This window comes from Acanthochromis polyacanthus, chromosome 20, assembly GCF_021347895.1.
Source record: "Acanthochromis polyacanthus isolate Apoly-LR-REF ecotype Palm Island chromosome 20, KAUST_Apoly_ChrSc, whole genome shotgun sequence".
Taxonomy (NCBI): Eukaryota; Metazoa; Chordata; class Actinopteri; family Pomacentridae; genus Acanthochromis; species Acanthochromis polyacanthus.
The window spans coordinates 29767310-29793621 of NC_067132.1; the positions used below are offsets into that span (position 1 = coordinate 29767310).

General features: G+C 39.2%; 3 protein-coding genes across 4 annotated transcripts; 1 reads left to right on the forward strand and 2 right to left on the reverse strand.

The window, feature by feature from the left end:
* The first annotated feature begins 629 nt into the window (after positions 1 to 629).
* Positions 630 to 8477, forward strand: lrrc31 (leucine rich repeat containing 31). The gene is made up of 11 exons (XM_022204591.2): positions 630 to 688; positions 848 to 942; positions 1885 to 2079; positions 2451 to 2579; positions 2656 to 2823; positions 3052 to 3216; positions 3302 to 3484; positions 4743 to 4910; positions 4979 to 5143; positions 5627 to 5782; positions 6702 to 8477. Exons 1-11 carry the CDS (start codon positions 630 to 632, stop codon positions 7052 to 7054), a joined length of 1836 nt encoding a protein of 611 aa, XP_022060283.2. The 3' UTR covers positions 7055 to 8477.
* A 40-nt stretch (positions 8478 to 8517) lies between these two features.
* lrrc34 (leucine rich repeat containing 34) lies at positions 8518 to 12919 on the reverse strand. Its single transcript, XM_022204590.2, has 10 exons — positions 12773 to 12919; positions 11654 to 11766; positions 11513 to 11577; positions 11283 to 11369; positions 10832 to 10960; positions 10067 to 10162; positions 9847 to 10001; positions 9617 to 9772; positions 8831 to 8957; positions 8518 to 8763 (listed from the first exon to the last, which is right to left on the reverse strand). Exons 1-10 carry the CDS (start codon positions 12877 to 12879, stop codon positions 8584 to 8586), a joined length of 1215 nt encoding a protein of 404 aa, XP_022060282.1. The 5' UTR covers positions 12880 to 12919; the 3' UTR covers positions 8518 to 8583.
* Positions 12920 to 13689: 770 nt separating this feature from the next.
* mynn (myoneurin) lies at positions 13690 to 25410 on the reverse strand. Of its 2 annotated transcripts, none has more exons than XM_051940118.1 (9): positions 25330 to 25410; positions 24701 to 24748; positions 23116 to 23389; positions 20729 to 21864; positions 19420 to 19579; positions 18224 to 18402; positions 18035 to 18127; positions 17097 to 17222; positions 13690 to 16309 (listed from the first exon to the last, which is right to left on the reverse strand). In XM_051940118.1, exons 3-9 carry the CDS (start codon positions 23379 to 23381, stop codon positions 15909 to 15911), a joined length of 2361 nt encoding a protein of 786 aa, XP_051796078.1. In that variant the 5' UTR covers positions 23382 to 23389; positions 24701 to 24748; positions 25330 to 25410; the 3' UTR covers positions 13690 to 15908. The 2 variants fall into 2 exon arrangements, with proteins under 2 accessions (XP_051796078.1, XP_051796079.1); XM_051940119.1 differs by having other exon boundaries at positions 23116 to 23386; positions 25330 to 25403.
* Positions 25411 to 26312: the final 902 nt, after the last annotated feature.

Here is a 26312-nt window from a genome sequence, read left to right on the forward strand (position 1 = left end):
AACTTGCCTGAAAATCATCAAGTTTCTAAGTTGTTTTTTTTTTCCAGTGTCAAAGTGTTTGACTGATAAATACCAGTACATCCAGTATTGTATAGAAAAGCGTCCTTGCTGACAGGTAATTAGGCGTTGTTAATTAGTCAAAATATAAAATAGGGGCTCATTTTATTACTGTATTATGCAGCTTTGGACAGTTTCTCCTTGCATTTGAGTCCAAATCTGCTTTTACTTACGTTCTTTGTTTCTAAATAAAGTTATTTCAGAATGAATGAATACAAAATTATGCATAGAAATCCTGTTAAAGTCCAACACAGGCTGTTTAACAACAAATTTAAAGTAATTACGAGTCATTTTAAAGTGTAATAACCAAACATAGATATCAATTATCGCATACATACAACATAAAAAATGCTTTAATTTGCAAACTAAATCACACGATAATAATTTACATATAAAATAAATTAATGTAGTAAATAAAAGAAAGTTAAACAAAAAAAGTCATTTTGAAAAGCTACTTAAATTGGTCTAATATTTAATTACTATTTATATTTTATTTTTTAAGAGATAAAATCAATACCTGCTTTATAAACTGATCGGATCGATAAGGACTGAAGCTGTTCCGCACTTCCGGGATGATCCGCCTGACGGGCACGCGCCGTGACGTCACGCAGGTGTCTGGAGGACGTGATCGGTGAGCAGGTGAACCCAGGAAAAGCTCGAATACGGGATTATTTTCATGGGTCCTGTAGACGTGGTTTAGTTCCCGTGGATTAGACTGAAAACTGCGTTCAGATGACCGGATGCGACGTTCTTTATTTTTAAATTTTTGATTTTTATTTTCCTGTTCGAGTCCAAACAAACCGAGCGAGTATCCTCCAGGACGGACTCTTAAAAAGCTCCTGGATACGTGTTTGTCTTCAGCTGGAGTTCACATGGAGTCTGCAAGTAAAAAAAACTCGTGTCTTCTGTTTGGTGAATTCAAACCGAAACTACCGAGTTCTGTCCTTTTGCAGAAGAATTATCAACATTTTAGCCTCATTATTGATCATATTTCAAACCATTTTGAATTAAAAGTGACGAAAATCTGTTAATTATTGCATAATTTAAGCTCTATTTGATTAAATGGCTTTATTTTTTAATACGTTATTACGTATTACGTTTTATTGCGTTTTTAATGCCACAAATTGAACGTTTAAATAAGATTTAAAATATATTTTAACATATTTAAAATCCAAAAGTTTGTTTTTATCTCATTATTCTGTAAATTATTGCACAGTTTAGGCTCTACTTCATTGAATGGCTTAAATTTTTTCATCCTTTTTAATGCCACAAATTACATGTTTCAATGAGATTTAGAGTATATTTTATATATTTAACGACTAAAAGTTTATTTTCCTCAATCTGTTAATTATTGCACAGTTTAAGCTCTAATTTTTTAAATGGCTTTAATTTTTTTACTTTTTAATGCCACAAATCAAACGTTTAAATGAGATTTAAAGTATATTTTAATATATTTAGTAACCAAAAGATTATTTTTCTCATTAATCTGTTAATTCTTGCTAAAATATTGACTTTTATCTTAATTTTTTGATTTAAGGCCAACGTCAACTAATTTATAAGCAGAATAATTTAGATAATGTAGTTATAGGAACATTTAAGGACAATTTATATTCTTATTATTGTCTATACAGTGTTATAAACAATTACAACTTAGTCTTTAAACAGATATTTAAAATATATTTATTTAAATAGACATTTGCTGGCTATAAATTGCTCAAAAATCCCTTAACCCCCAGATACCCACCTGTAATATTCAATCATAGCATAAATTAAGTTAATAATGATGTAAACAGGAAGTAAAGCTCTCCCCTGCCTCTGATTGGTCAGACGGTCAGCGTGGGCGGGACGGTGGCAGCCTGAGGCGTTCTCCTCTCGACGTCATCATGAACCAGATCCGCAGGAAACGCTCGTTCACAGACAGGAAGCCGCTGGGACGCTTCCTGTCCAGATCCTCCAGCCAGACGGGGATCCCAGAGGACGGAACGCCGGAGACCAGAGAGGACAAAGGAGGACAGAGCTCAGGTCAGCAGGGAGGACACAACGAGAAGTCCTGATGGGGATTTATTACTTCATTACGAGAATTCGAAAGAACACAAAAAGACACAAAATGACGTCTGAGAGACACAAAACAGCAGCAAAAAGAATCAAAATGCAAAGAGAAAGACACAAAGGGACACAAAATGGTCACAGAGACACAAAATGACACTAAAGAGACACAAAATGACCACATAAATGAGCACATAAAGACACCCTCTAAGAGATAGCGCAATGCAAACATCACAGATTCTTTCATTATAGCTGCATCTGTTGGACATCAGAGGTTTTTATGTTTTCTTCTACGTCAATAAAACCTCTATCATCTGGGTGCTTCAGGTGAGATGTTTGTGTTCCAGGTGACAGTGAACGCCACATGGGCTGGGGAGGAGTCAGTGTTTTCCTGCAGAGGCTGGGAAAGAAGAGTGACAGCAGGAACCTCAGTCTGGGTCACTGTGATCTGACGGCCACAGACCTGCTGGAGCTCGGTACAAAGACACACAAAAACAAAATGCTCAGTGAATTCCAGCAGCTTGACGTGGTGTTCTCGTCTTTTTCCCTCAGCGTCGTTGCTGCAGTTCCTCCCTCAGCTGGAGGAGGTGGACGTCTCCTGGAACGAGCTGATTGGTGGATCTCTGGCGGCGCTGACGTCTCACCTGCAGCAGGTGTCTGGGATCAGAACCCTGAGGATCTGCAGCTGCAGGCTGAACGCCGATGACGTCACCGCTCTGGGTGGAGACACTCACTGTTCATTTATTTATTTATTTATTTACTATTAACACAAAGAGGCTCAAAACATGTACTAAAAGACACAACATTTCCTCTCAGAGACACAAAACACACAATATTTCCACAGATCAGGTTAGGATATCTGGTTGGTAGAACTTCTATCATCTAGTCAGACGTATGTTTGTTGTCGTCCTGTTCTCCTAATGTTCTGTTGTGTGGTTTTTTGTGTAGGCGACTCTCTGGGCAGCGTCCCTCTCTTGGAGATCCTGGACTTGTCGTGGAACAGCGGCGTTGGAGGCGGCGCTCTGCAAGGCCTTCTGGGTAAACTGCAGCCGGCGCTGAGGGAGCTCCACCTGGTGGCCTGTCAGCTGACTGCGGCTGATGCTGCTGTTCTGGGTACAGGTTCTAATCGGTTTATCCTCCTATAGAACGGTTCTACTGGTTGTTCCTCCCTGTGTGACTGCTGTGTTGCTGCCTGTAGGGGGCGTGGTGGCTGCTCTGCCCAGACTCTCTCTGCTGGATGTCTCCTGTAACCCTCAGCTCTCACAGGAAGTGGATGTCGGTGGATTCAAGCAGCTGGCCTCCTCCCTCTCTCACACCACCAACCTCACCACGCTGCGACTACAGGCCTGTGGGCTGACGGCCGACGGACTCTACGCTCTCGGTAGGAGGTTTAAGATCGGGACTAATAGTTTTGTTTTGGAGCACAGAAACTGCAACAACACGGACAATAACCAGAGACACAAAATGTGCACAAAAAGTGACCACAAAGACATGCAAAAGCAACACAAAAAGATTAAAAATAACCATAAAGCAATGTACAAAGACGCTAAGTTACTTCTTTAAGAAACAAAACAACAAAAAAAAGACAAAGCGACACAAAATATTTGCAAAGAAACACAAAATTACCTCTTAGAAACAGAAAACATGAATATAAATGAAAAAAAATACACGGAGACACAAAACAACTTCAAAGATGACCACAAAGAGGCAAAAAATGACCATAATGGAGACACAAAAGTAACACAAAATGAAAAAACAACCATAAAGCAATGTACAAAGATCCTAAATCACCTCGTAGAGACACAAAATAACTGCATGAAGACACAAAACATCAACTGAAATGAAAAATAACCACAGAGAGACACAAAAGCAACACAATACACTAAAGATAACCATCAAGCAATGTACAAAGACACTAAATTATCTCTTTGAGACTCAAAACAACAAAATGACCTCAAAACCACCACAGAGAGACACAAAACCACCACAGAGACACAAAACAACCACAGAGAGACACAAAACAACCACAGAGACACAAAACCACTACAGAGACACAAAACCACCACATAGACACAAAACAACCACAGAGAGACACAAAACCACCACAGAGAGACACAAAACCACCACAGAGAGACACAAAACCACCACAGAGAGACACAAAACAACCACACAGAGACACAAAACAACCACAGAGACACAAAACAACCACAGAGAGACAAAACAACCACAGAGACACAAAACCACTACAGAGACACAAAACCACCACATAGACACAAAACAACCACAGAGAGACACAAAACCACCACAGAGAGACACAAAACCACCACAGAGAGACACAAAACCACCACAGAGAGACACAAAACAACCACACAGAGACACAAAACAACCACAGAGAGACACAAAACAACCACAGAGACACAAAACAACCACAGAGAGACACAAAACAACCACAGAGACACAAAACCACCACAGAGAGACACAAAACAACCACAGAGACACAAAACAACCACAGAGACACAAAACAACCACAGAGAGACACAAAACAACCACAGAGACACAAAACAACAAAATGACCACAAAGAGACACAAAACAACCACACAGACCCTGTAAACTGGTACTAATGTGATGTTCTGTCCAGGTGGTTCGCTCCGCTACCTCCCCTCTGTGCGGGAGTTGGACCTGTCCTGTAACAAGCAGCTGTCTGGAGGCCTGAGCCGCCTCACCTGTCACCTGTCTCATGTCACTCACCTGGAGAGCCTGGACCTCCACCTGTGCTGCCTGAGCCTCAGCGACCTGGAGCAGCTCAGTGAGTTCAGACCCTTCACACCTCTCTGTGCTGCTACCTGAGCCGGTCATGTGACTCTCCGTCTCCAGTCCAGGTGCTGCCCTCTCTGACCTCACTGACGGAGCTCGACATCTCGTCCAATCAGGAGGCTGGGGGCGTGGTCCGGCCGCTGGTCTCCGCCCTCCCAGTGAGACAGATGAGGAGGCTGCCGTTAAACAGCTGCAGCCTGAATGAGGAGTCCTTCACTGCTCTGGGTAGAACCATGCTGGGCTTGTTTTTTCTTGGAGATCTTCAGCTTTTCCGCTTCCTGTCTCTCACTCATGATGGCTGCTTTTGTGGCTTCACATAATTCTTTAGTTTTAGGCATTATGTGAGAGCTGACAACTTCTGAGTTGGCTTGAATGTCAGCAGGAAACCACTCTAGGCCTCTTATATACCCTGGAATACAATGAAGCTGAAGGATATCAAATAGGACATAAAATATTCTGGAATCAGCTGCATTTTTTGTCATGTTCATTGTATTCTTCAGGTAATAGACCTTTAGTGGTACCAGGCATTAAAATGAACAAGGAATTGAAGAAAACAAGGGTGGTCAAATTATTTTTTTTTCCATGACTGTACAATAAAAACACTTATATTACTTTCCACTTTAACTCAGTAATTATTTGTAATTCTGAAAGTGATTTTAGCACACAGTGTAAGCAGCGTTGTAATTAATGTGTGTGTGTGTGTGTCAGCCCTGGTGGTACCAAACCTTCGCAGCGTAGATGTTTCCTGGTGTAAGGTGGTTGGTGGTCGTTTGTCTCTGCTGCTGGACTCCCTAAAGCCGTCAATCATCCTGGAGCTCCGCCTCAGCAGCTGTGACCTCATCACCGACGACCTGCATCACCTAGGTAACAGTAGTTCCTTCAGTCTGTGGTTGCTTGTAGGTTGATTGTACATTTTGAGCTATTTTAGACAATTATTATCAGAAAGTTTCAGAATATTTTCATCATTTTGGACAAATTGTAATTGATTTTAGACAAATGTTTAGTAATTTAATATAGATTTCTATATTTTTTGGTCTTTTTTGATAAGTTGTAGTTCATTTTGGACAGGTGATTGAGCAATTTAGAATGGATTTTGTCATTTTAGATCCATTTTGAGTCGTTTTTGACAAGTCATTCGTCATTATTGTGATTTTTGAGTCATTTTTTAAAATTTAGTTGTGTTTTTGTGCATTTTTTGGTCATTTTGAAAAAATTTTGAGTCAATTCGGACACATTTTGAGTTATTTTATTTAATTATTATTGGTAAATTTTCAGTAATTTCTGACTATTTTTGTCACTTTGGACTAATTCTAATTCATTTTTGACACGTTGAGTTATTTAAGACAGCTTTCTGGATTTTTTGGGGGTTATTTTGGACTAATTTTTGGTCAATTTGGACACATTTGGAGTTATTTTAGACAATGATTGTCAGAAAATTTCAGATTATTTTCATCATTTTGGACAAAGTTTAATAGATGAGTCATTTAATATAGATTTCTGGATTTATTTGGTCATTTTTTACAAGTTTTAGTTCATTTTAGACAAATTTTGAGTAAATTTGGACACATTTTGAGTTATTTAAAATAGATTTCTGGATTTTTTTGTGGCTATTTTGGACAAGTTTTGAGTCACAGCTCAATTTGGACAATTCTGACTCATTTTGGGAAACAAATGTGGCATTTTCCACTAATTTTTCTGTCATTTTACCGTAATTTTTGGCAACATTTGTGTAATTTTCAACTACTTTTCTTTGCTCTGTGATTAAATCTGGTTTAATTCACAGCCTCAGCGAGCAGACGAGGTTTCCTGTCGTCTCTGCGGGTCCTGGATTTGTCCTACAATGGCTCTGTGGGAGACGAAGGCTGGTCGGCTCTGTTCTCTGCTGGAGGTCTGGGCTCTCTGGAGGACGTGGACGTCAGCCTGCGGCCGTCCTCCTCCGCCCGCTGCTCCGCCTGGCTGCCCTCGCTGCTCAGAGCGCTGCCCCGGTCGGCGGCTCTGGCCCGGCTGGCGTTACAGCGCTGGACGGTCGGTTTGGAGGAGAGGAGGCAGCTGGAGTTCATCCTGAGGAAGAGGAGCGTCCTGCTGGAGTGGGATCAGGATGGTGGAGAGCTCAGAGGGACAGAACCAGAGGAGTAGGAACCAGACATCTGCTGGAAACCAGCATTTACAGCATCAAATTCACTGGAGAGTTTCTGTCATTTGTACCACTAACATACATAAAAGAGATAATATTTTACATCCTGAAGGTTTTTACACCTGAACCTTCTGATCAACCATCCCTGATACACTGGATTTTTAGATTAACATCAAATACTTTCCACTCTTTCTGCACATTTTTTACACTTTTAAATCTGAGTCTGTGTTTAGACGACAACATCTCAGGAACTATTGAAGGCAAAAGCCTGAAATTTTCAGTTATTTCAGGATAATAAAATGAAAAATACGTCCATCTTAAAATATACATATATGTTTTTTCCTACTTCAGGAACTCCAGAACACTGTTTTACCTGCATCTTTTTGTATATTTTTTGGTCATTTTGCACAATTTTGGAGTAATCTGAGGAAACAACTGTGTAATTGTCAACTATTTTTTGTCATTTTGGACAAAGTTTGACTCGTTTTGGACACATTTTTAGCAATTTTTGACAAATATTAGAGGGAAATTTTGATTAATTTCCGAGAATTTTTGTCTTTTTGAACAAATATAATTATTTTATACAAACACTAAGTCATTTAACATACATTTGAGGATTTTTGTTGTCTTTTTTGTTAAGTTTTAGTTCATTTTGGCTTTAATTTTAGATCAATTTTGTCATTTTTGATACATTTTGAGTTATTTTTGACAAATCATTAATCATTATTATGACATTTTGCAAAGATTTTGAGTAATTTTTGTAAATTTTGTTGTCTTTTTGTACATTTTTTGGTCATTCTGGAAAATTTTGAGTAAATTTGGACACATTTTGAGTTATTTCAGACAATTATTGGGAAATTTTGAGTATTTTTTGACTATATTTGTCACTTTGGACAAATTTTGATTCATTTTGGATTCGTTTTGGGCAAATGTGTGCACGTTATGGCTCCTTTTGTACTAATTTTGAGTCAATTTGGACACATTTTGAGTTATTTTTGACAAATCATTCGTCATTATTGTGACATTGTGGACAAGTTTTGAGACAAAATTCATTTTATAATTTTTTTTGCCATTTTGGACAAGTTTACAGGAACATTGAAAAAAAATTGTGTAATTTTCAACTACATTCTTTGTCATTTTGGACAAATGCAGTTGTATTCGAAGACATTTCAAGCTGAAACTAACAAAAACAACCACATTAAAGTGTGAGAGTGAACTTCTAGGACAACATGGAGATTAAATTCTTCAGTTTCCAAACACTTGGACAAACACCATCTGCTGAAGAAGATCGTGATTCAATAAAAAGCTCCAGAAGCACGTCTGATGTGAATATGATCGTATTGACACAAGAAAATATTGGATATTTGGTTTTATAAATCATGTCTGTGATGACCTTAGTTGACGTTATATTTTATATTTTTGCACCTTCAGGATGAATATTTGATTAAAAAATCTCACAAAGCAGTTTCTTCTCCAGAAAGTTTATTGTTTGTGGGTTTGTTTTGTTTTGTTGGATGTGAGGAAGCTTCATTTAACTGTCGGGTCTTGGAGCGTTTGTGTCTGAGGAGGTGCTTCTACCGTCACATCTGAACCAGCGTTTCCTCAAACCGTTGGACACTTGAGCCAGAAACACTCGACCGTCCACCTCGTAGGCGCTGACGTCCGTCTGCTCCGGTGGGAGGCGGCCGCTGCACGTCAGCTCTCTGAAGGCCTGCAGGAGGAAGCAGCTGTTAGTTTAGGAAACACCAGGGATGCAGTTTGGTGACGGGAGGGTTTACCAGGCAGACCGGCTCCTCCAGGTGGTTTCCCCAGATGTAGATGTGTGTTAGAGTCGAGTTTGTTTTCATCGCCTGAACCAGAGACAGCAGACCGTCCGTCCTGATGTTGTTGCTGATGACTGACAACCTACAGATGGAGACAGAATGTCAGCGATAAAAAATCACCTGCAGGTCACAAAGAGGTCAGAAGATAAATCTTTGAGCTCCTCGGAAGGTTAAAAAGAGAAAGAAATTCTGCCAGTGATCTGACAGATCAAATTATTCACTTGTTTTTCTCTGTATTTGCTGCTTATTTGCTCAAAATCTGTCCAAAATGACAAAAAAAGTAATTGAAAATTACATAATTTTTTCCTAAAATTATTCTAAAACTGTACAAAATGACAAAAGAATTTACAAAATTAATCCAAATTTGTCCAAATAAACTAAACTTGTCAAAAAATTAATTAAAACTGTTCAAAAATAAACTAAAATTTGTCAAAATAAAAACAAAAATCCATAAATCTATATTAAATGACTCAATGTGAAACTAACGTGAACTAAAACTTGTCAAAAATGAACAAAAATGTATCGAAAATGACAAAATCCATAAATCTATCTTAAATGACTTAACATGTAACTAAAATGAATAAAAATTCATCTAAAATGACAAAAATAGTCAGAAATAAGTCAAAATTTCCCCAAAATAATTGGCTAAAATAACTCAAAATGTGTCCAAAAGAATAAAAATTCCTGACTTCATCAAACTGATGACTTTAATTTATGAATGATTGATGACATTGGACTCACTCCTTCAGGATGCAGCCAGGTGAGGCGATGGCGTCGCTCAGGTACGCTGCACCTTCGTCCTCGATCCGATTGGCCGACAGATCGATGATCTCCAGAGCCGAGTTCTTCTTCAGCACCTCAGCGAGATGCCGGACGCCGTCACGAGTCACACGGTTGCTGCAGAGATCCAGGAGAAGAAGAAGATGAAGAGCAGCAGCAGACTGAGGATGTGTGGACGCTCTGGTTCCTACCAGCGCAGGTCCAGGTAGCGCAGACTCTGGTTCAGCTTCAGGCCTTCGGTCAGCCTCTCCATCCCGCTGTCGGTCATCTCCATCTTCCCCAGGTGGAGCTCCAGCAGGCTGCCGTTCACCGCCAGCATCTCAGAGAAGTGGATCGCCCAGTCCTCCTGGAAACCATCGTTCTGGTTTATTATCTGATGTAAATAATAAAACAAACCTGCTGAGTTCCAACCTGGAGGCTGAAGAGCAGCGGTCGGCTGATGTCCACACATCGAAGGACCTCGTTGCTTTTTAACGCGATGCTGAGCGCGATCACACTCTGAGTGGCCTGCAGGGACAGAAGACAGAAAACTAGCAGCTGATTGGACGGCAAACTGCACGTAAAGCGTCTCAGGTAGAGACAAGAGTGTTTGTCTCCCAGCAAATGTGTCAGATGAGTGAGCACTTCTCCGAAACCGAACAAAGATAGAAGGCCAAAGTGATTCGAAATGTTCTTCACATTTACACAAAAATGTTCTAAAATTAGTCATATTTGTACAAAATGACAAAAACATACTGAAAAAGCAGACAAAAGTTGTCAAAAATAACATAGCTGTTTCCTAAAATTACTCAAAATGTTTCCAGAATGTCACAGCTCTGTGATGACATCAGTAACGAGTGATTTGTCAAAAACAAAATGACAAAATTGATCTAAAATTACTCAAAAATTTGTCAAAAATGAACAAAAAATCCCTGATTCTATCTTAAATGACTCAACGTGGGACTAAAATAAATTAACAAAATCCATAAAAATCTATGCACATGTTTAAATTGTGTCATTTGAACTTATTTCATATTAAAATTCATAGTCATTTAAATACTGCTGAGACTAAACTTTCACTTCTTTTAACCAAATTTCTCCAACTATTTACTAAACAACTATTTAGAAATCTTCTAGAAGTATAATCAGGTGGTGGATATTAAGGTTAATGGCCGTTTCCATCTATAAACTGTTTACCAGGTCGCAGTCGTCCAGCTGCAGCTCCTGCAGAGTGTTGTTGACCTGCAGCACGGAAACCAGATCCATGGCTGCTCTGTTCCCCAACTTATTACCAGACAGTCTGAGAGAAAGCAGGCTGCTGTTAGTCTGCAGACAGAAATATTGTTAGTTTATACACAGCTAAAACCTCAAATCAGAGTCGACTAATTACATGAAAACAATCTAAATTCTGTCTCCACCAGTGCTACATAAATGTAGCTCTCTAAAGTATTCGCAACGTAGAAGCTAAAAACATAAAAATGAAGATCATAAGTGCTGCTTTTATTTTGTAAATAATAAAAGTATCTTTCAAAGTCCCTTTGGTTTTAATTAAAACACCACCAGAGACCAATAATGGGTATTTAAAAACAGAATATTTCACTGCTGTTTACAGCTTTAAATAGAGGAGAGCTGCTGTGTTGTGCTGAACCTGCAGGCTGCTGGCGAGGACTTTAGCTCCGTCTGTCTTGATGTCGTTGAACATCACATCCAAAGAGCGCAGAGCTGAATTCTGCTGCTGCTCAGTTAAAAAACACATTTTAACATGAATAAAATCAGAAACGAGGCAGATGATCAGAGTATTAATGAAAATAATGGCATCTGGAGGGAGACTTTGAGCATTTACTTGTTTCTAATATCAGAATAAACCCAGTTTCTTACCTGTAGCAGCTCAGCCAGGTGTCCAGCACCTTCATCTCCAATATTATTGTACCTTAAATCAAGACCTGTTCATGTAGAAATGGTCAACATGGTTAACAATATCTTAAATAAGGCTGCATTTACCTGAATCTGACGGCTCACCTGTGACATGCTGGTTGTTTTGCAGACATTTACAGAGAACGAGGACGTCGTCGTCACTGAGTCTCTGAACTCGTCTCAGTCTGACGTTTCCTGCTAGTTTTAAAGTTAAACTCCTGCCACAGAAAACAAAATGCTGCAGTTTTACACGTCTACTGTCACAGATTTACATGTTGTGGGGAGATAACATTTGTGTGGTTCTGTATTTGTAGATTCATTTGATGCAATGGAGACCAAAAAACATCATTTCATTTAGTCTGTCATTCTTCTAAAACTATTTAAGAAAGTGAAATACCTCATTAAAAAAAGACAAATTAATTAACGTGCATGTTCTATTTATTTTTATTTCTCACTCCTCGCTGTAGTTTTTTCTTGTGTGAAGGTTTGTGAGTAGAAGGTGTGGCTGTCTGTGCTGAAAATTTTTGTGGTCTGAAAATTTTAAATTAATTAGCTATATTTTTTTATTTTTTAGTTGTAGTTAACTGCTGTGCTTTTACTTGTTTCTTAGTACGGTGTGGTAGTATTTGTACCTTTACTTAAATAAAGGATCTAAATATTATATAAATATTTTTAAATTGTATTTATGTTTTTACTTTAGTAACATTCAGATGCAGTACTCTTACATTAGCAACATTTGAATGCAGTACTTATACTAACAACTAAGTATTTTTTACAGTGTGCTGTTTGTACTTTCACTTCAGTAAATGATTTGAATTCTTCTTCCATCACTTGTTATATTTATACTTTTACTATATAAACATTTAAATGTGGTACTTTTATTTCAGTAAAGAATGTGAATACTTCCTGTATCACTGGTTATATGTATATTTTTTCTTCCGAAACATTTAAATGTGGTACTTTTATATGTATGGTATTTAAACTTTTACTTCAGTAAATGATTTCAATATTTCCTCCATCACTGCTTATGTCTTTAATTTTACTTTAGGCCAATTTAAATGCAGTACTATTACTGCTAACTGAGTATTTCTACAGTGCAGTACTCCAACTTTATTTAAAAGTTCCCGGATGTACCGTTAGCTCGATAAGCTAACTCCTACAGTTCTCTGCTAGCTTGCTAAAATCTTAGTTTTTCAGCATTTGAGTTTAAATTGAAACACTCACCCTGTTGCTGGGGTCTTCTGTAAAACCCCTAAAACGTCTGGGTTTATTTTTATGTCGTATTTGTCGCAAACAGCTTCGTAAACCTCAGAAATAGTTTTAATTTCCATCACTGCGGCTCCGGTGGAGTTTCAGTTACCATGGCGACAACATGGACGGTGCCCCGCGGAGGATAAAAGACAAAATAAAGGAAACGGTACCGTAGATAATTTAAACTCAAAATAAAACCTTTTCAGTATACTATTTTTTGGAATTGCGTTAACAGTATTTTATCTTAGAAATCATATAAATTTGCTACATTTTTTTTGAGAAATCCAGCAGCTTTTTGACCAATATTTTTGTGTTTATTTATATTTTCATGCTGATTTTTTCACTTTTCTCTGTGTTCAATAAATGTTTAACATGTACTTGTTGTATTATTCTAAAAAGAAAAACACTGCAATGCTGAAATTAAACTGAAAATGTAATTTCTTTGAACACATTGGTCCTAAACATGCAGATAAAGTACATAAAATCTTGTGATGCATCACATTTGCACTATTTTTAGAGCATTTTTTGGACATTTAGGTCACTCTGTCATTATTTCCCAGTTAAATGATATGAGTCTTTACAATATAATTAATTATCATGACTCACAGTGATTCAAATTTTAAATAAATGATAAAATAACAACAAAGTTGCTAATTCAAGGCAATAAAATGCACTATAAACAGGATATTTAAGACATCTTATTCCCTTAACACATTATTTTGGGCACATTTAATTGCGAAACTCCTCATTTTCAGAATATTTTTTGGCAAAATTAAACACAAATAAATGCAGCAAATGAACTATTCTTGCCAGATGCTAGTTTTCAAAATGCATGCAGTGTCAACGAGGTATTTTTGAGCCAAAAATCCACCACAAACACCAAAGCCACATTCCCTTTTCATCTTGTTTTTTATTTTCCTATTCTCTTGTACAGTGTTTATACAGTAGTGAACTTGTATATGGAATTCACATGTCTGTACAGGTAATGCAGAGGTTTTATACAAAAGAAAACAAACAAAAAGAAAGCATGAAATGAACAAAACAGCTTCGTCTCAATGCGGTTTCCAAACTTAAACACCAAAACAGCTGCTTTATAAAAATAAAAAACAGAACTGGGCCTCTACGTCAGCAGGTTGTGTTCAATGAAGCCACCATCACACGTCAAACACCGCAGTGGAACATTTACCGGAGGATTGACTGGAAAAAAACGTACATCTGAAAGCCGGAGTGAGGCAGCTACTCACTACGTTAACGATTAAAACAATGCCAGAGTTTCACCCACTCACAGAATTTCCTTTCTTGGAGAAACTGTTTTTTTTTTGGTAAAATTGTGGAATTTCAGCGGTTTGAAACTCGTCTGCAACAGTCAACGACAGCTTCGGTTTCCACACTGGAGGAAAACGTAAGAAAGAGTCAGTTTCTATTAGATGTTTGATTTGTTTCTTTCGGTCAGAGCGTCTCTTCTGGTTTGTGTTTACGCCACATTAGCCACATCACACCAGCGCTAACGTGTCAGCTCAATTAAAATGATAATTTTAAAATGTCAACTGGAGTCACACGTTCAGTTTAATGGAAAATTAGCGTCTGTAATCCACCTTGAACAACCATTAATGACAGCCCAAAGAGTTTAGGTTGTGATAATGAGAAGAATCTACAGATGAGGGACAAATTAAAGGAAAAATCTGAATCTTTTAAGCGTTTCTTTGAGGGGAACTGGTGGCTCTGTTATGCCAGGGAAGGATTTGTAAAGTGGTTTCTTTCAGGATATAAAAAAGAAAAAAATACAGCCAACCAAACTGAACTTTTATGGGAGATTTTGGACCAGAATATTAGAAAACACTCTCTTCTACTAACACAAAACCTAAAACAACGCATCAACTTTCAGAAAAATGTGTTTTTTTATCCCTCATGTGGAGTTTAAGAGACCCTGATACTCAAAGCCAAGCAGACCTGAAGCTCTTCTGGTTCCTTAAAGTCACACTAAGTCAGCTTTTCCTTTAATTTGTCACCTTTCTGCTGGATCACAGTGTCCATAATGAGCATCTAATGGGCTAATTCAATGACAGCGACACAGATTTCTGCACAAATATTAAGTCACTGGAAGGGTTTGTGTATTTTACTGTTTAACGATACATTTTCATCTCTTTATGTAACTGTAAATTCATTCTGCTGCATCATTATTTCAACGTCTTTTACAATTCAGGTCTTATTTCTGCAGTTTTCACCATAAATGCACCAAATAATAACATTATATGAACTTCACTTGTTTCCAGATTAGAGCTGCACTGATGAGTCATTAAATTCATCGACAGACAATTTAATCTGTAATTATTTTGATATAATGACCATTTTGATTATAGTTGAAGCAAAAAAAAGTCCAACATTTGCTGTTTCTGGCTTCTAAAATGTGAGATTTTAATGATTTTCTGTGTTTCATATTATACCCAAATGAGTAACTTTAACTGTTCGATAAACATTTGGACACAACTTTCTAAAAAACAGATCTTTTAGGGTTTAAATGACAATAAAAATACTAAGTCAGAATTGCCAAGTGACTTGAAATAAAGGAAATGTTGTAATAATTTCGCTTCTCAGCAAAATTAAACTATGTGCACACAAAAGCTGGATGATAACTGGCAGTTTGTCAAGCAGAAAAAGTGAAAAAAGTCTCAAAGTTTTTGAGTTACTGCTTCTCAAATGACACATTTTGCTGCTTTTCTCTGTTTTTCGTCACTAAATTCAATATTTTTGGATGCTGGATTATTTGTTGAACAGAAAAAGGCCGTTTGAGGACGTTATTTTGGTGTCTGACAACAAGTTTTTGACATTTATTAGCCTAATAATTCATTTAGTTTATTGAAAATATAGTGTGCATGTAATCACAGTTAGTCGTAGTGCTAGTTCATCCCTGTACAATAATTACAGAAGGGTCGGTGTGGGTTTATTTAGAGCTGAAATTTTGGACAAACCTCTAAAAATAAGGCCCAAGTTGTAAAGAACTGCAGCTGAACCTGAAGGTGAGACACTAACAGACTGGTTAGAGTGTTTTAGGAGAGCCTGGATGTGAATGCTGACTGTGGCGTGTTCGCTAACAGTTTTCCCTCCAGCCTCACTGCTGAGGAGGGTTTCCCTCGGCCGTGTCCACCGTCCTGATGATGACGATCTGCTCCAGGCTCTGTGCCGGCGACGGCGGCCTCAGCTGCTCCACCAGAGCGTGGAGGGTGTCCGAGTTGATGGTCTGCTCCTGGTCGGCCTCGAAGGTCACCTGGTCGGCGGTGGTGAGCGGCGTGTGAGACGGCTCCGCCTTGAAGTCCTGAATGACGTCTGCGGTGGCGGGGGGGTCGGTGGCGGCGTCCGACGAGGCAGCGGACGCCGCGGTGGATTTGAGGTTCGGGGTGGCCGGTTCAGGGTTGGCCGGCTCGCCTTCAGGGATGGAAACCAAACCTTTGTTGGTCTGGGTCAGTCTGCTCTGGACGAAGGCCACGGGATGGCTGGAGGCCAGGAGGACGACTGGTCACAGACAGAGAGTTCAGTCAGAGAAATCACACCTGAAACATCCTTTAACCCTTAAAAAGCCGGGACCGAGTATACTCGGTTAACGCTTACTCGTACACACAGCTGAAACCGAACATTCTCGGCTCAACACCTGTGACTTGTTTATGATTGCTAATTAACATAAAATAGGCACACACCCGTATGTTTAAGTGCACCAATGCTAAGATATAAACATTGGCCCCAAATTTGCTTATTTAAAACGATAAAGCCGTATGAGCCGTTATGACGAAGCCGCAATTACGAAGCTCTTATCGCGGCCGCGTACCGGCCGAAATTCAATACGACAAACATCCACGACAACGCGACCTCGCAAGACCTGATCGATATTTTTATGGATTAGGTGGTTTTAGTATATGTACGTCTCCAGAAACATGGCTGTACATGCAAATATATATAAAATAACATGGCCTTGTAAGGGTTAAAGCAACACTTTCAATCAAAAATACGCCAAAATAAACCTTCAGAAGTCCATCAAAGAACAAAAAAATCTGTCTTCCTCAGCCTCCAATAAATGAAGGATGGATGGATGCTTGGAAGGGTTTGGAAGCAGAGTGGCCTAACTCCTGCAGCTGATTAACAAAGCTGCTGACCTCAGACGTGCAGGAAAACAACGGTCTACTACAGGCGAGAATTATCATAAGAATAAACTGTTCATGTCTCCATGAGTTTGTCCGGTTTAAGGTCATCACAAGCAGAAAATAAAATGTGAATAATATGAGGTGAGCTCTGTGGTTCTGCTCACCAGCTCTGGCTCTCTCCCTGTGCTGCCGGACTTCGTCAGCGTGGGCCTTCTCCTGGTGTTTGATCATGTTCTTCACGCTGGCAAATCTGTTTCCACACAGCAGACACTGCACACCGTTGTTGCCCTCTGCAGGAAAACACATCACCACAGTGTGAGCAGGATGGAAAGCTACCAACACCTCCTCTGATCTCTGACTGGACGACGCAGAATCAGCACAGCAGGGGGCAGTAAGACGGTAAGGAACTTCCTCGTTTCCTCACTGATGGTTTTAAAGTTCAACTGGAATCTTTAAACTACAAATCTGTTCAACAATTATGATAGAATGACAATATCATGCTAAAAGTTTACTAGGAAAATGTGAACCAAAGTTTGAGGTGACAAGTCATAGACCAACTTCAACTAGTATAGAGCAACTTTAACTCATTTTAAACCAACTTTAACTCGCTTTAGAGCAACTTCATCTAATATAGAGCAACTTTAACAAATATAGAGCAACTTTAACTCATTTTAGAGCAACTTTAACTCATTTTAGAGCAACTTCAACTCATTTTAGAGCAACTTTATGTATATAAAGGAACTAAAACTAGGTAAACAATAAGTAAAACCTATGTACAATATTGCACGATGCACAATGGCAACAAGGACTTTAAGGTGATCAATGCAGCAGCGTCAGTGAGCTAGAACAGTCCACCAGATGTAAATAACGTTAACGGTGTCAGCGCTGCAGCATCAAGGCGAGTTCTGAAAGTGTAGGAGACTGATTTTATTAATTCTAATGTACTTCAGGTGAGTATTTTCTGAGAAAATGTGTAATAATACTAAGAAAACCCCTCATATAGCTGCATCCTCTGTGAGCTCTTGGCATTTTCTAATCTTATCTGTCGTTTGTATTTAATTCTGTCCGTCAAAACTGAAGCTTAAAGTCTTCAGGAACTCACCTGGATGAAGCCGCCTCATGTGTTTCTTCAGCTCCGAGGACGTGACAAACTTGGCGTCACAGTTTGACTGAGAACATTTGTACGGAGTCTCACCTGAAACAAAAACACACAAGAAACTAAACCTTTTCCTCTGAACCTAAACCAGACCAGCGAGGCTTCCCTGGATTTAAAAACCCCTGCGTGCCTCACCTGTGTGTTTGCGAGCGTGTGCGATGAGGGAGGAGGAAACGGAGAAGGACATGCCGCACAGATCGCACTGGTACGGCTTCTCTCCGGTGTGTCGCCGCTTGTGGTACGTCAACGTGCTGGACTGAGCAAACGCCTGACCGCAGACATCGCAGACGTACGGTTTCTCCCCGCTGTGAAGTCTGGAAGAAACACGATAAATAAATAAATACAAAGATGGACAAATATGAAACACGACCTGTTACTGCTGCTGCTCTTAGACGTGTTTTCTTTCAACATTTCTATAAAACTACTCCAAAGATTTCCATGTTTTCTACACATATTTTTAAAAAAAACTATTTTTTGAGGGATATTTGAAGAAAAGCCCTCTGAAAATACACGGTTCTTACTCATCTTTGGCCAAAAACATAAATAAAAACACTAAAAATGTAACTGAATTAGATTTTAAGTTGCAGAGCAGAGTGTAACTACAGTCATCCATAAAGAGAATTATCTGGAAATTATTGAATTCAAATCCAAAGCTGCAACAAATAATTGATCAGTTATTAGCTGTTAGGCAATTCACAATTGTTTTGATAACTGATTTTATGATTTGAGGGACTTTTTTTAACCAAAAAAAAAAATCATCTGTTTTCAGCATCTTAAATGTGAATATTTTCTGATTTCTTTCTTCCTCAGACAGTAAACTGAATATATTTGGATTGTGGGCAAAACAAGACATTTGACATCTATCTTGGAGACGTCATTTTGTGCTTTTGGAACCACTGAACGACTATTTTCTACCCATTTTCTGACCTCTTAAAGATCAAATATTTAATCGATTACTGAAGAAAATAACAGACAAATTAATTGACAATGAAAACAATCATTAGCTGCAGCCCTAATACACAATATAATAGAAAAATAATGACTCTGCTGGGTCAAAATATTGAATAAATGAACTTCTCACGGGTTAACAGAAATGTTTTTGAGGTTTGTTTATGTTAGGAGGCATAAAATATATTGATATATTGTTTAAATGACCCAGTACTATTTCTGCTAGCCTTTACTTTACAGTGATGTGTGTGAATACATCAAACGACAAACAGATCACAATGATTAGTGTAAATAGCATCTTTCAAACAGTGAGTACACACAGATGAAGTAGGATGACAGAATGATCTCCTGGGTGGAAGAAGTAAACCTGAACATCTGCCTACCTGAGGTGTATTTTGTAGTTGGACGAGGTAGCAAACTTGAAGCCGCAGCGGTCGCAGGTGTACGGTTTCTCCTCCCCGTGGTACATGCGACGGTGAGCGACCAGCTGACACTTCTGAGCGAAACATTTGTCGCACTGGGTGCAACTGAACGGCTTCTCGCCTGAAACAAACGGCAGAGACAGAGGAAGAGGTTTTAGGACACGGAGACAGAAGAAAACATTAAAAAAAAATCAGGGCTCCAGACTAATTTTCTCATTTGGTCACACCTACTGCCTCATCTAAGGCAAAACACATCACTTACTGAACTTTTCTGATGATAGATGCTACAATTTACCAAGGTTCCCTAAACGCACCACACTGCAAGGTTTTAAAAAGGCTTGTTTTCTTGAAAAAAAAAAGAAAAAAAATCAGTCCTTGAAGTATCTGGAGGAGCATCCTTGCTGATGCTCCTCGAACTTTTCCAGACAAACAGCCGCTCGACGCACGGCTGTTTGTCTGGTGCTGAAACCATAAAAACCAACAAATAAACAACATTTTATTCATCAAATTAGCTGAGAATGCTAATTCTTTTCTACCCCCTGAACACCAAAACCCACTGCTTTGTTCTAAAAAGGCTTGTTATCTTCAAAAAGAAAGTTAAAATTTCAAGATTTGTTTTTAACAGGGATGGGATCAGCAAGTTCTGATTTTAGCGGAAAGTTGTTGAGTCGTTTACAATCGTCGTTAACAAGCTATCGTTAACGTCGTTACCATCGCGCGGGACTATCAGCGACAATAAAGTGTTCAAACTTGTGAAATCAGCGTTCAAATAAATGAAATCGGCGGTAAATTCCCATCCCTGAAAAAAGCGGAATTGTGCGAATTCGCGGAAAAATCACATCCCTGTTTTAACCAGACCCTGTAAAGACAAAGAATTGGCCCTCATTTTTTATTTACATTATATATTTTTAAATAGTTTGAAACATTTTATATATTTACATTATATACATTTTTATATTTTATTTTTATTTACATTATATTTTTGAAACATTTGAAATATTTTATACATTTATATTATATATTTTTGTATTTATATTTTTAGTATTTTCTTTTTAAAATAGTTTGAAATATTTTATATATTTACATTATATACATTTTATTTCAATTTTTTATGTTATTTTTTATTTACATTATATTTTTGAAACATTTGAAATATTTTATACATTTATATTATATTTTGTTTTAGTAACTATATTTTATTTTTTAAATATTTTAAAAATAAAATGTAAAAAAATAAAAATAAAAGGCCTATAACTGGGACAGAGCTCACCTGTGTGGATGCGTAGGTGTGTCTTGAGCTGCGTGGCCTGTCTGAAGGTCTTGGAGCAGAAGATGCATGAGAACGGCTTCAGGCCTTTGTGGATCTTCTCGTGTCTCCTCAGGCTGCTCACGTCCTTAAAGTGCTTGTTGCACTCGGTGCAGAACAGCGACAGCTCGCCCATTTCCTCCCCGACCTCGCCCTCCTCCTCCTCGTTGTCCCCTCCCCCCTCCTCCTCGATCCTCCTCCTGCCCTTCCCTCTGCCTCTGCCCCTGCCTCTGCCCCGTCCCCGTCCTCTCCTGCCCTCTCCAAAGCTCAGCCGGGGCTTCTTCAGGGGAGACTCGTCGTCCTGTGATGGGCTCCAGTCGGCCGAGTTGTCGTCCACAAAGTCCTTCACGCTCGTGTCCGACTCGTCCACCGACATGTCCTCGCTCTTAACGTCCCCCCTTCCTCTCCCTCTGCCTCTCCCCCTCCCTCGCCCTCGGCCTCTCCTCACCTCCCCGCCGCCCAGCTGGGCCTTCCTGGACGGAGAGTCGTCGTCGTGGTCCTGCGATGGGCTCCAGTCTGCAGAGTTGTCCCCGAAGTCCTTCACACTAGAATCAGACTCGTCCAGAGACATGTCCTCCCCTCTGCTGACTCCTCTTCCTCTCCCCTTGGGTCTCCCTCTTCCTCTCCCCCTGCCTCTCCCTCTGGGCCTCCCCCTCGGCCTCCCTCTCCCCCTGAAGCTCTGGACTTTAGGCGTGGCGTCCGTCGAGCTGCTGGGCTCTCCTTCCTCCTCTCTGACCACCCTGGGCCGTCCTCTCTTCCTGGCCTGTCCCCCCCCGGCGCTCTTCATCGTGGTGGGGCTGTACTCCTCGTCGCTTGGCCCTTCGTCCTCCAGACCGGCGTCTCCGGCCTCGTCGTCCTGCTCCATGCCTACCCGGTGGCTGTCGTGCCAGTCCCCCCCTACGGAGACGATGGACAGGGGGAGAGGGGAGCAGGGGCTGCTGGGGGAAGCCGGACTGGTGGGAGAGTGACCGGCTTCTTTATCTGCCCCCGACTGGGATGTTTCGCTGGGTTCAGACCAGCGAGGAAGCTCCTCCAGATACTTGGTGGCCTCGGTCATTCCCAGGAAGATAGCAGCTCGACGCACGGCTGCTTGTCTGGTGCTGAAACCATAAAAACAAACAGAAAAACAACATTTTCAACATCAAGTTAGCTGAGGATGCTAATTCTTTTCAACTCCCTTAACACCAAAACCCACTACAGGGATTTTAAAGGCTTGTTATCTTTTAAAAACACCAATATTATAATATTTATTAGAACCAGAACCTGTAAGGACAGAAAGAAAATACAAAAGTATATAAAAGATTGCTAAAATTAAACCATTTGGACCAACTTCTGTAAAAGACAAAAAACACACTGCACTCTTCAGTTCAACCAAGTCATTCAAGACCAGAGCTCATGGGTCTTTAGCTGAACTGCGGCTTTATTTACAGAGCGCGGTGAGAAGACAAAATAAAAAATATAAGTACTAAAATATCTTTAATATGTAGAGTCATCATTTTTCCTAATATAGGTAAAACTTGTAGCCTCGCCGCGCTAGACCCATGTTCTGAAGGCACAAGGGTCTAGGAACGCTCGACAGGGAGGGAGGCGGGCTAAAAGGTTGTCTATCAAATCACTCTGCAGCAATTGGGTAGGTAAACAACCAATCAGGGCAACGAATAGGCTGACGTAGTTCCTAGAGCGCCGGAAATCAGAGGATGCGGGAGTTCGGTGAAGCCTTATTTATACAGTCAATGGGTGAAGCTCAAGTATATTACAGACATGTTAACAGAAAGATTATTCAGAATCGGTGCTAATGGAGCTCAACGACTGTTGTCGTTTTTGTTGTCGACCCTGGCAGAGAATTAAATTCGTTGCCGTGGGTTGTCTAGCGCGGCTAGGCTAGTTGTTTCCGATTGTTTCTGTCAGAATCGTCGCGCTTCTGTCGTCACTTAGTTACGCCCGCCTTCTGACTCTACACTTCATGGTGATTCGTCCGGCCAGTTTTAGGAGCATCCAACCTCGAGCCTTATGGAGGGTAACTAGACCCACCCTGGCAGAGAATTAAATTTGTTGCCGTGGGTTGTCTAGCGCGGCTAGGCTATAAAACTTGCTGACACTTGGGAAAATTTTGGAAGTGTTAATCCTAGGTTTTTTATCATTTTTTGCAAAATAAATAAATAAATTCAACTTTTTCTTTATAATATATAGGATTTTAATTGTCATGCCGCACTAAGGATATTTTGGAGTTCTCTCTTACTTTATATTCCAGTGAAAAATGATCCCACAGTGAGGAAAAATGTGACGGAAACAAACAAACAACACAAAGCTCCCCATAAACTGAGGCTAAACCAGCCCATACTGACGCCTACCTGCTGAGGTTCATCTGTCCGGTGTAGATAAACTCCAGCAGCTTCTCCAGAGAGTACCTGCTGACCTTCTCGGGGTCCAGAGTCGTCACCTCGTCGGCGATTTCGGCCTGGGCGGAGAAGTAGTCGCTGAAGGCCGCCAGGATGTTGCGGTGAGCTCTGAACTCCACGTCTCTCACCATGATGGTGATGTCACACAGGAAGTCCATCTCCCGCTGCTGATGGAGGCGCTGCAGCAGCAGCTTCCCGTGGTTGGTGACGTACGCCATCACTTCTGCTGCCAGACAGGAGAAAGTCAACATCAAACTCACTGGTTAGCAGGGTTCAGCTGTCATGAAGGGATTTTTAGAGCCTCCCGTAGATGATCTGTCCAGTTCTGAAGTTATAAGCACCAAGAATGAACAGAAATACTGATTTTTGAACCAGTTTCATAAAAGAGGTTTAATTTCCTCAAGCATAAAGTATATTTTTGTTCAGCAAACAGCCCGAAATAACAGGAAATAACACAGACTCACTATCATGTTTAGTCTCCACCCAAATGTCAACTCTGAGGTAAGATTAATCCAAAATTACTCAATTTTAGCCCAAGTTTATATAAAGAGATCGATACAACACATTTATTTGTCAAATATAGTGAAAATTGTGCTGTTTATATATATATACACATTTAAAAAAATAAAATACTGATTAATGGTGAGAACGTTTAAAAAGTTAACATGTAAATTAACACTTTTCATTTGGTGATTTTACATAATATTTTAAATAAAGTAAAAAAACTGTAAAATGACAGCTTTTGAAATTATATTAACCATTTTTTTATCAAATAAAGACAAATATTTGCAATTACAAATATACATATAGTATTTAAATGTTATATTTTACAGTCAAATATTGAAAAATACTGAATTAGTAAACGAATAATTAGTAAACTAGACACTTGGAAAAATGTTACATGTCGACTGTAGGATTGTTTTTACTTTACTCTTTATAAAAACAAATAATAATTGCCGTTTATGAAATGGTTGCTGGGCTGCAGAACTTTATATTGTGGTGAAAAATGGAGTAAAACGGTTGCAAAAGCTGGGAAGAAATCCAGAAGCAAGCTTATTAATTAATTAATTTAGTCAGATAATGTTTATTTTACATAATATTGAAGGTTCTTCACATAAATATTTAAATTTGTTGTGCAAATTGATAACATAAGTTTGATTTCTCTACTTGTAAACATAAACAACAGGTTTATATTGTTCATACTATACTGTCCATAAAACTCCTACAGGTTTGTTCTATCCTTTTAAATTGCTATCTACAGCTATTCGAATAATACATTTATTATTATTTACACCACTTTATTCTTTGTAACAATTAACTTTTACTTCTAAGATGCAAAACTATACTTGTACTCTGTGCAATAACAATGAACTGGGATCTAATTTATTCTAATATTTACTCCTATTAAGCTCATTAAAATCCGGTGTCTGGGCAATTATTTTAATGCATTCTAATAATCTGAAATAAATAGCTTCAAAAGCACAGATCCCAGTGTTTTATTGTGTAAGTGTGAAGTAAATAAAGAAAAAAAACTTACTGTCAGTAGTGTGTCACAGCTTCACCTCCTCTCAGCTCGTAGATCCCACTGCAGGAGATTATCAGTTATTAATAACAAACACAGCATGAGGACGTCCGTTAACGGGGCCAAATTAACCGGTTACCGTCCGGACAACGCTCTTATTTAGAGATTTTATTCTCTGAACCCTCGACAGGTGAGCTGGAGGAGCCGTTTTGGAAAATAAAAGCTCCCGCCCGCTTCCTGAGCAGGCCTCCGGCTGCGGCTAATGCTAACGGCGGTGTCGCAGGCGGGTTAAAACGACTTCCACCGGGCTGTTCGCGGTTTCACACAAATTAACGGACCCGTGGGAGACCATGCGAGCCGCTCCGGAGGTGTTTTGACCGGTTAGCCGAGGAGGCAGGGCGGGCAGTTAGTGGGGCTGAAGCTAACTGTTTCCGTTGGGGCAAAAAGCGCGAAAAACATTGTGCTCTTATTTCGAAGGTTTTGACGGTTCGTACCGGCGGTGTAACGACGCAAATTGCCACAAAAAAAGCCAGAAGCGGTTATTTTAGCGACAAGCAGCGCGGACCTGTCGTCGGTTTTAATAAATTCGCAGCGCAAATGCGCAATTTTAAACCGCAGCAAAGTAAAGAAAAGCAGAAAAGTACCTTCTAATCTCCGCGATCTCCAGCCATTATCCACGTGACTTCGTAGTTATCGCGAGATACCCCTTTGATCAAAGCTACACAGCTTGGTCAAGATGGACACCGGAAATCTCAGCAACGGACGACAAACGGGAGGATTATCATCTCAAAAACATACAAATAAAAATGAACTTTATTGATCTTTTACTGGAGAAATTCAAACATTACAGCAGAATAAAGGACCTGGATCAAAATAGAACAGAAGACAAAGACAAACAAACAACAGATTTTTCTTAAAATAGTTTTTAAAAAATAATATATACTATACTTTTCATGTACACCGATTAACTGGATAAATGGATTGTGTTGCTTTTCAACATTAATCAATTTCATTTGGCTTCTTTGACAAGAACTTACAAAACAGTCGCAATGCAATGTTCAGAAACAAACATAGAAAAGCTTAAACTGTACTGAAACTTTTTAATGCTTGTTTTTTATTCTAAATACGTGCACAATTTTGCACCTTACTTCTTCAGGCAGCACAATTTCCAAGTTATTTTGCCTTACTTTTCTTTTGTACATTAATTACCTTTTAATTTTGTAAATGTAATGTGTGTGATCGATTGGCTGCCTTGAATTTGCCTGTCTTTTCAGTAGTAGTATTAGTAGCAGTAGTAAAAACTACAGAATTTTGACATGTTATTTTAGTTTTTAGCTTATTTTTACAGTTAACATGTAAATGCAGTTGGAAAATATATAAAATGATCAGAAATAAAATTCAATTTACATTTAATGACTTTTACTCCGGCAAACTGAGCCTGTTACAATACAGTTTTTAAAGAAAACTATTAAAATATATATATTTAAATGCTTTACATATAAAAACTAAATTGTTTTTAAATTATATTGCTCTGCTTTTTTTTGGTATTGGTAGGGTTAGGTAATTTATGTGATTCAAATTATATTTTTTAATGTATAGATCAAAGCTCATTAACAGCTGCCTCAGT

Bases quoted from the DNA above. Each gene is read 5' to 3' on its own strand.
- lrrc31 (XM_022204591.2), top strand. From the start codon at position 630: ATGATCCGCCTGACGGGCACGCGCCGTGACGTCACGCAGGTGTCTGGA. The intron at 3,217-3,301 runs GTACAGGTTCTA...TGCTGCCTGTAG, and splicing joins GGCTGATGCTGCTGTTCTGG to GGGGCGTGGTGGCTGCTCTG. The intron at 3,485-4,742 runs GTAGGAGGTTTA...TGTTCTGTCCAG, and splicing joins CGACGGACTCTACGCTCTCG to GTGGTTCGCTCCGCTACCTC.
- lrrc34 (XM_022204590.2), bottom strand. From the start codon at position 12,879: ATGGAAATTAAAACTATTTCTGAGGTTTACGAAGCTGTTTGCGACAAA. The intron at 11,578-11,653 runs GTGAGCCGTCAG...CTACATGAACAG, and splicing joins AAACAACCAGCATGTCACAG to GTCTTGATTTAAGGTACAAT. The intron at 8,764-8,830 runs GTAAACCCTCCC...TTCCTCCTGCAG, and splicing joins TGGAGGAGCCGGTCTGCCTG to GCCTTCAGAGAGCTGACGTG.
- mynn (XM_051940118.1), bottom strand. From the start codon at position 23,381: ATGGCGTACGTCACCAACCACGGGAAGCTGCTGCTGCAGCGCCTCCAT. The intron at 21,865-23,115 runs GTAGGCGTCAGT...TTATGGTTTCAG, and splicing joins GGACAGATGAACCTCAGCAG to CACCAGACAAGCAGCCGTGC. The intron at 19,580-20,728 runs GTGAGCTCTGTC...CGTTTGTTTCAG, and splicing joins ACACCTACGCATCCACACAG to GCGAGAAGCCGTTCAGTTGC.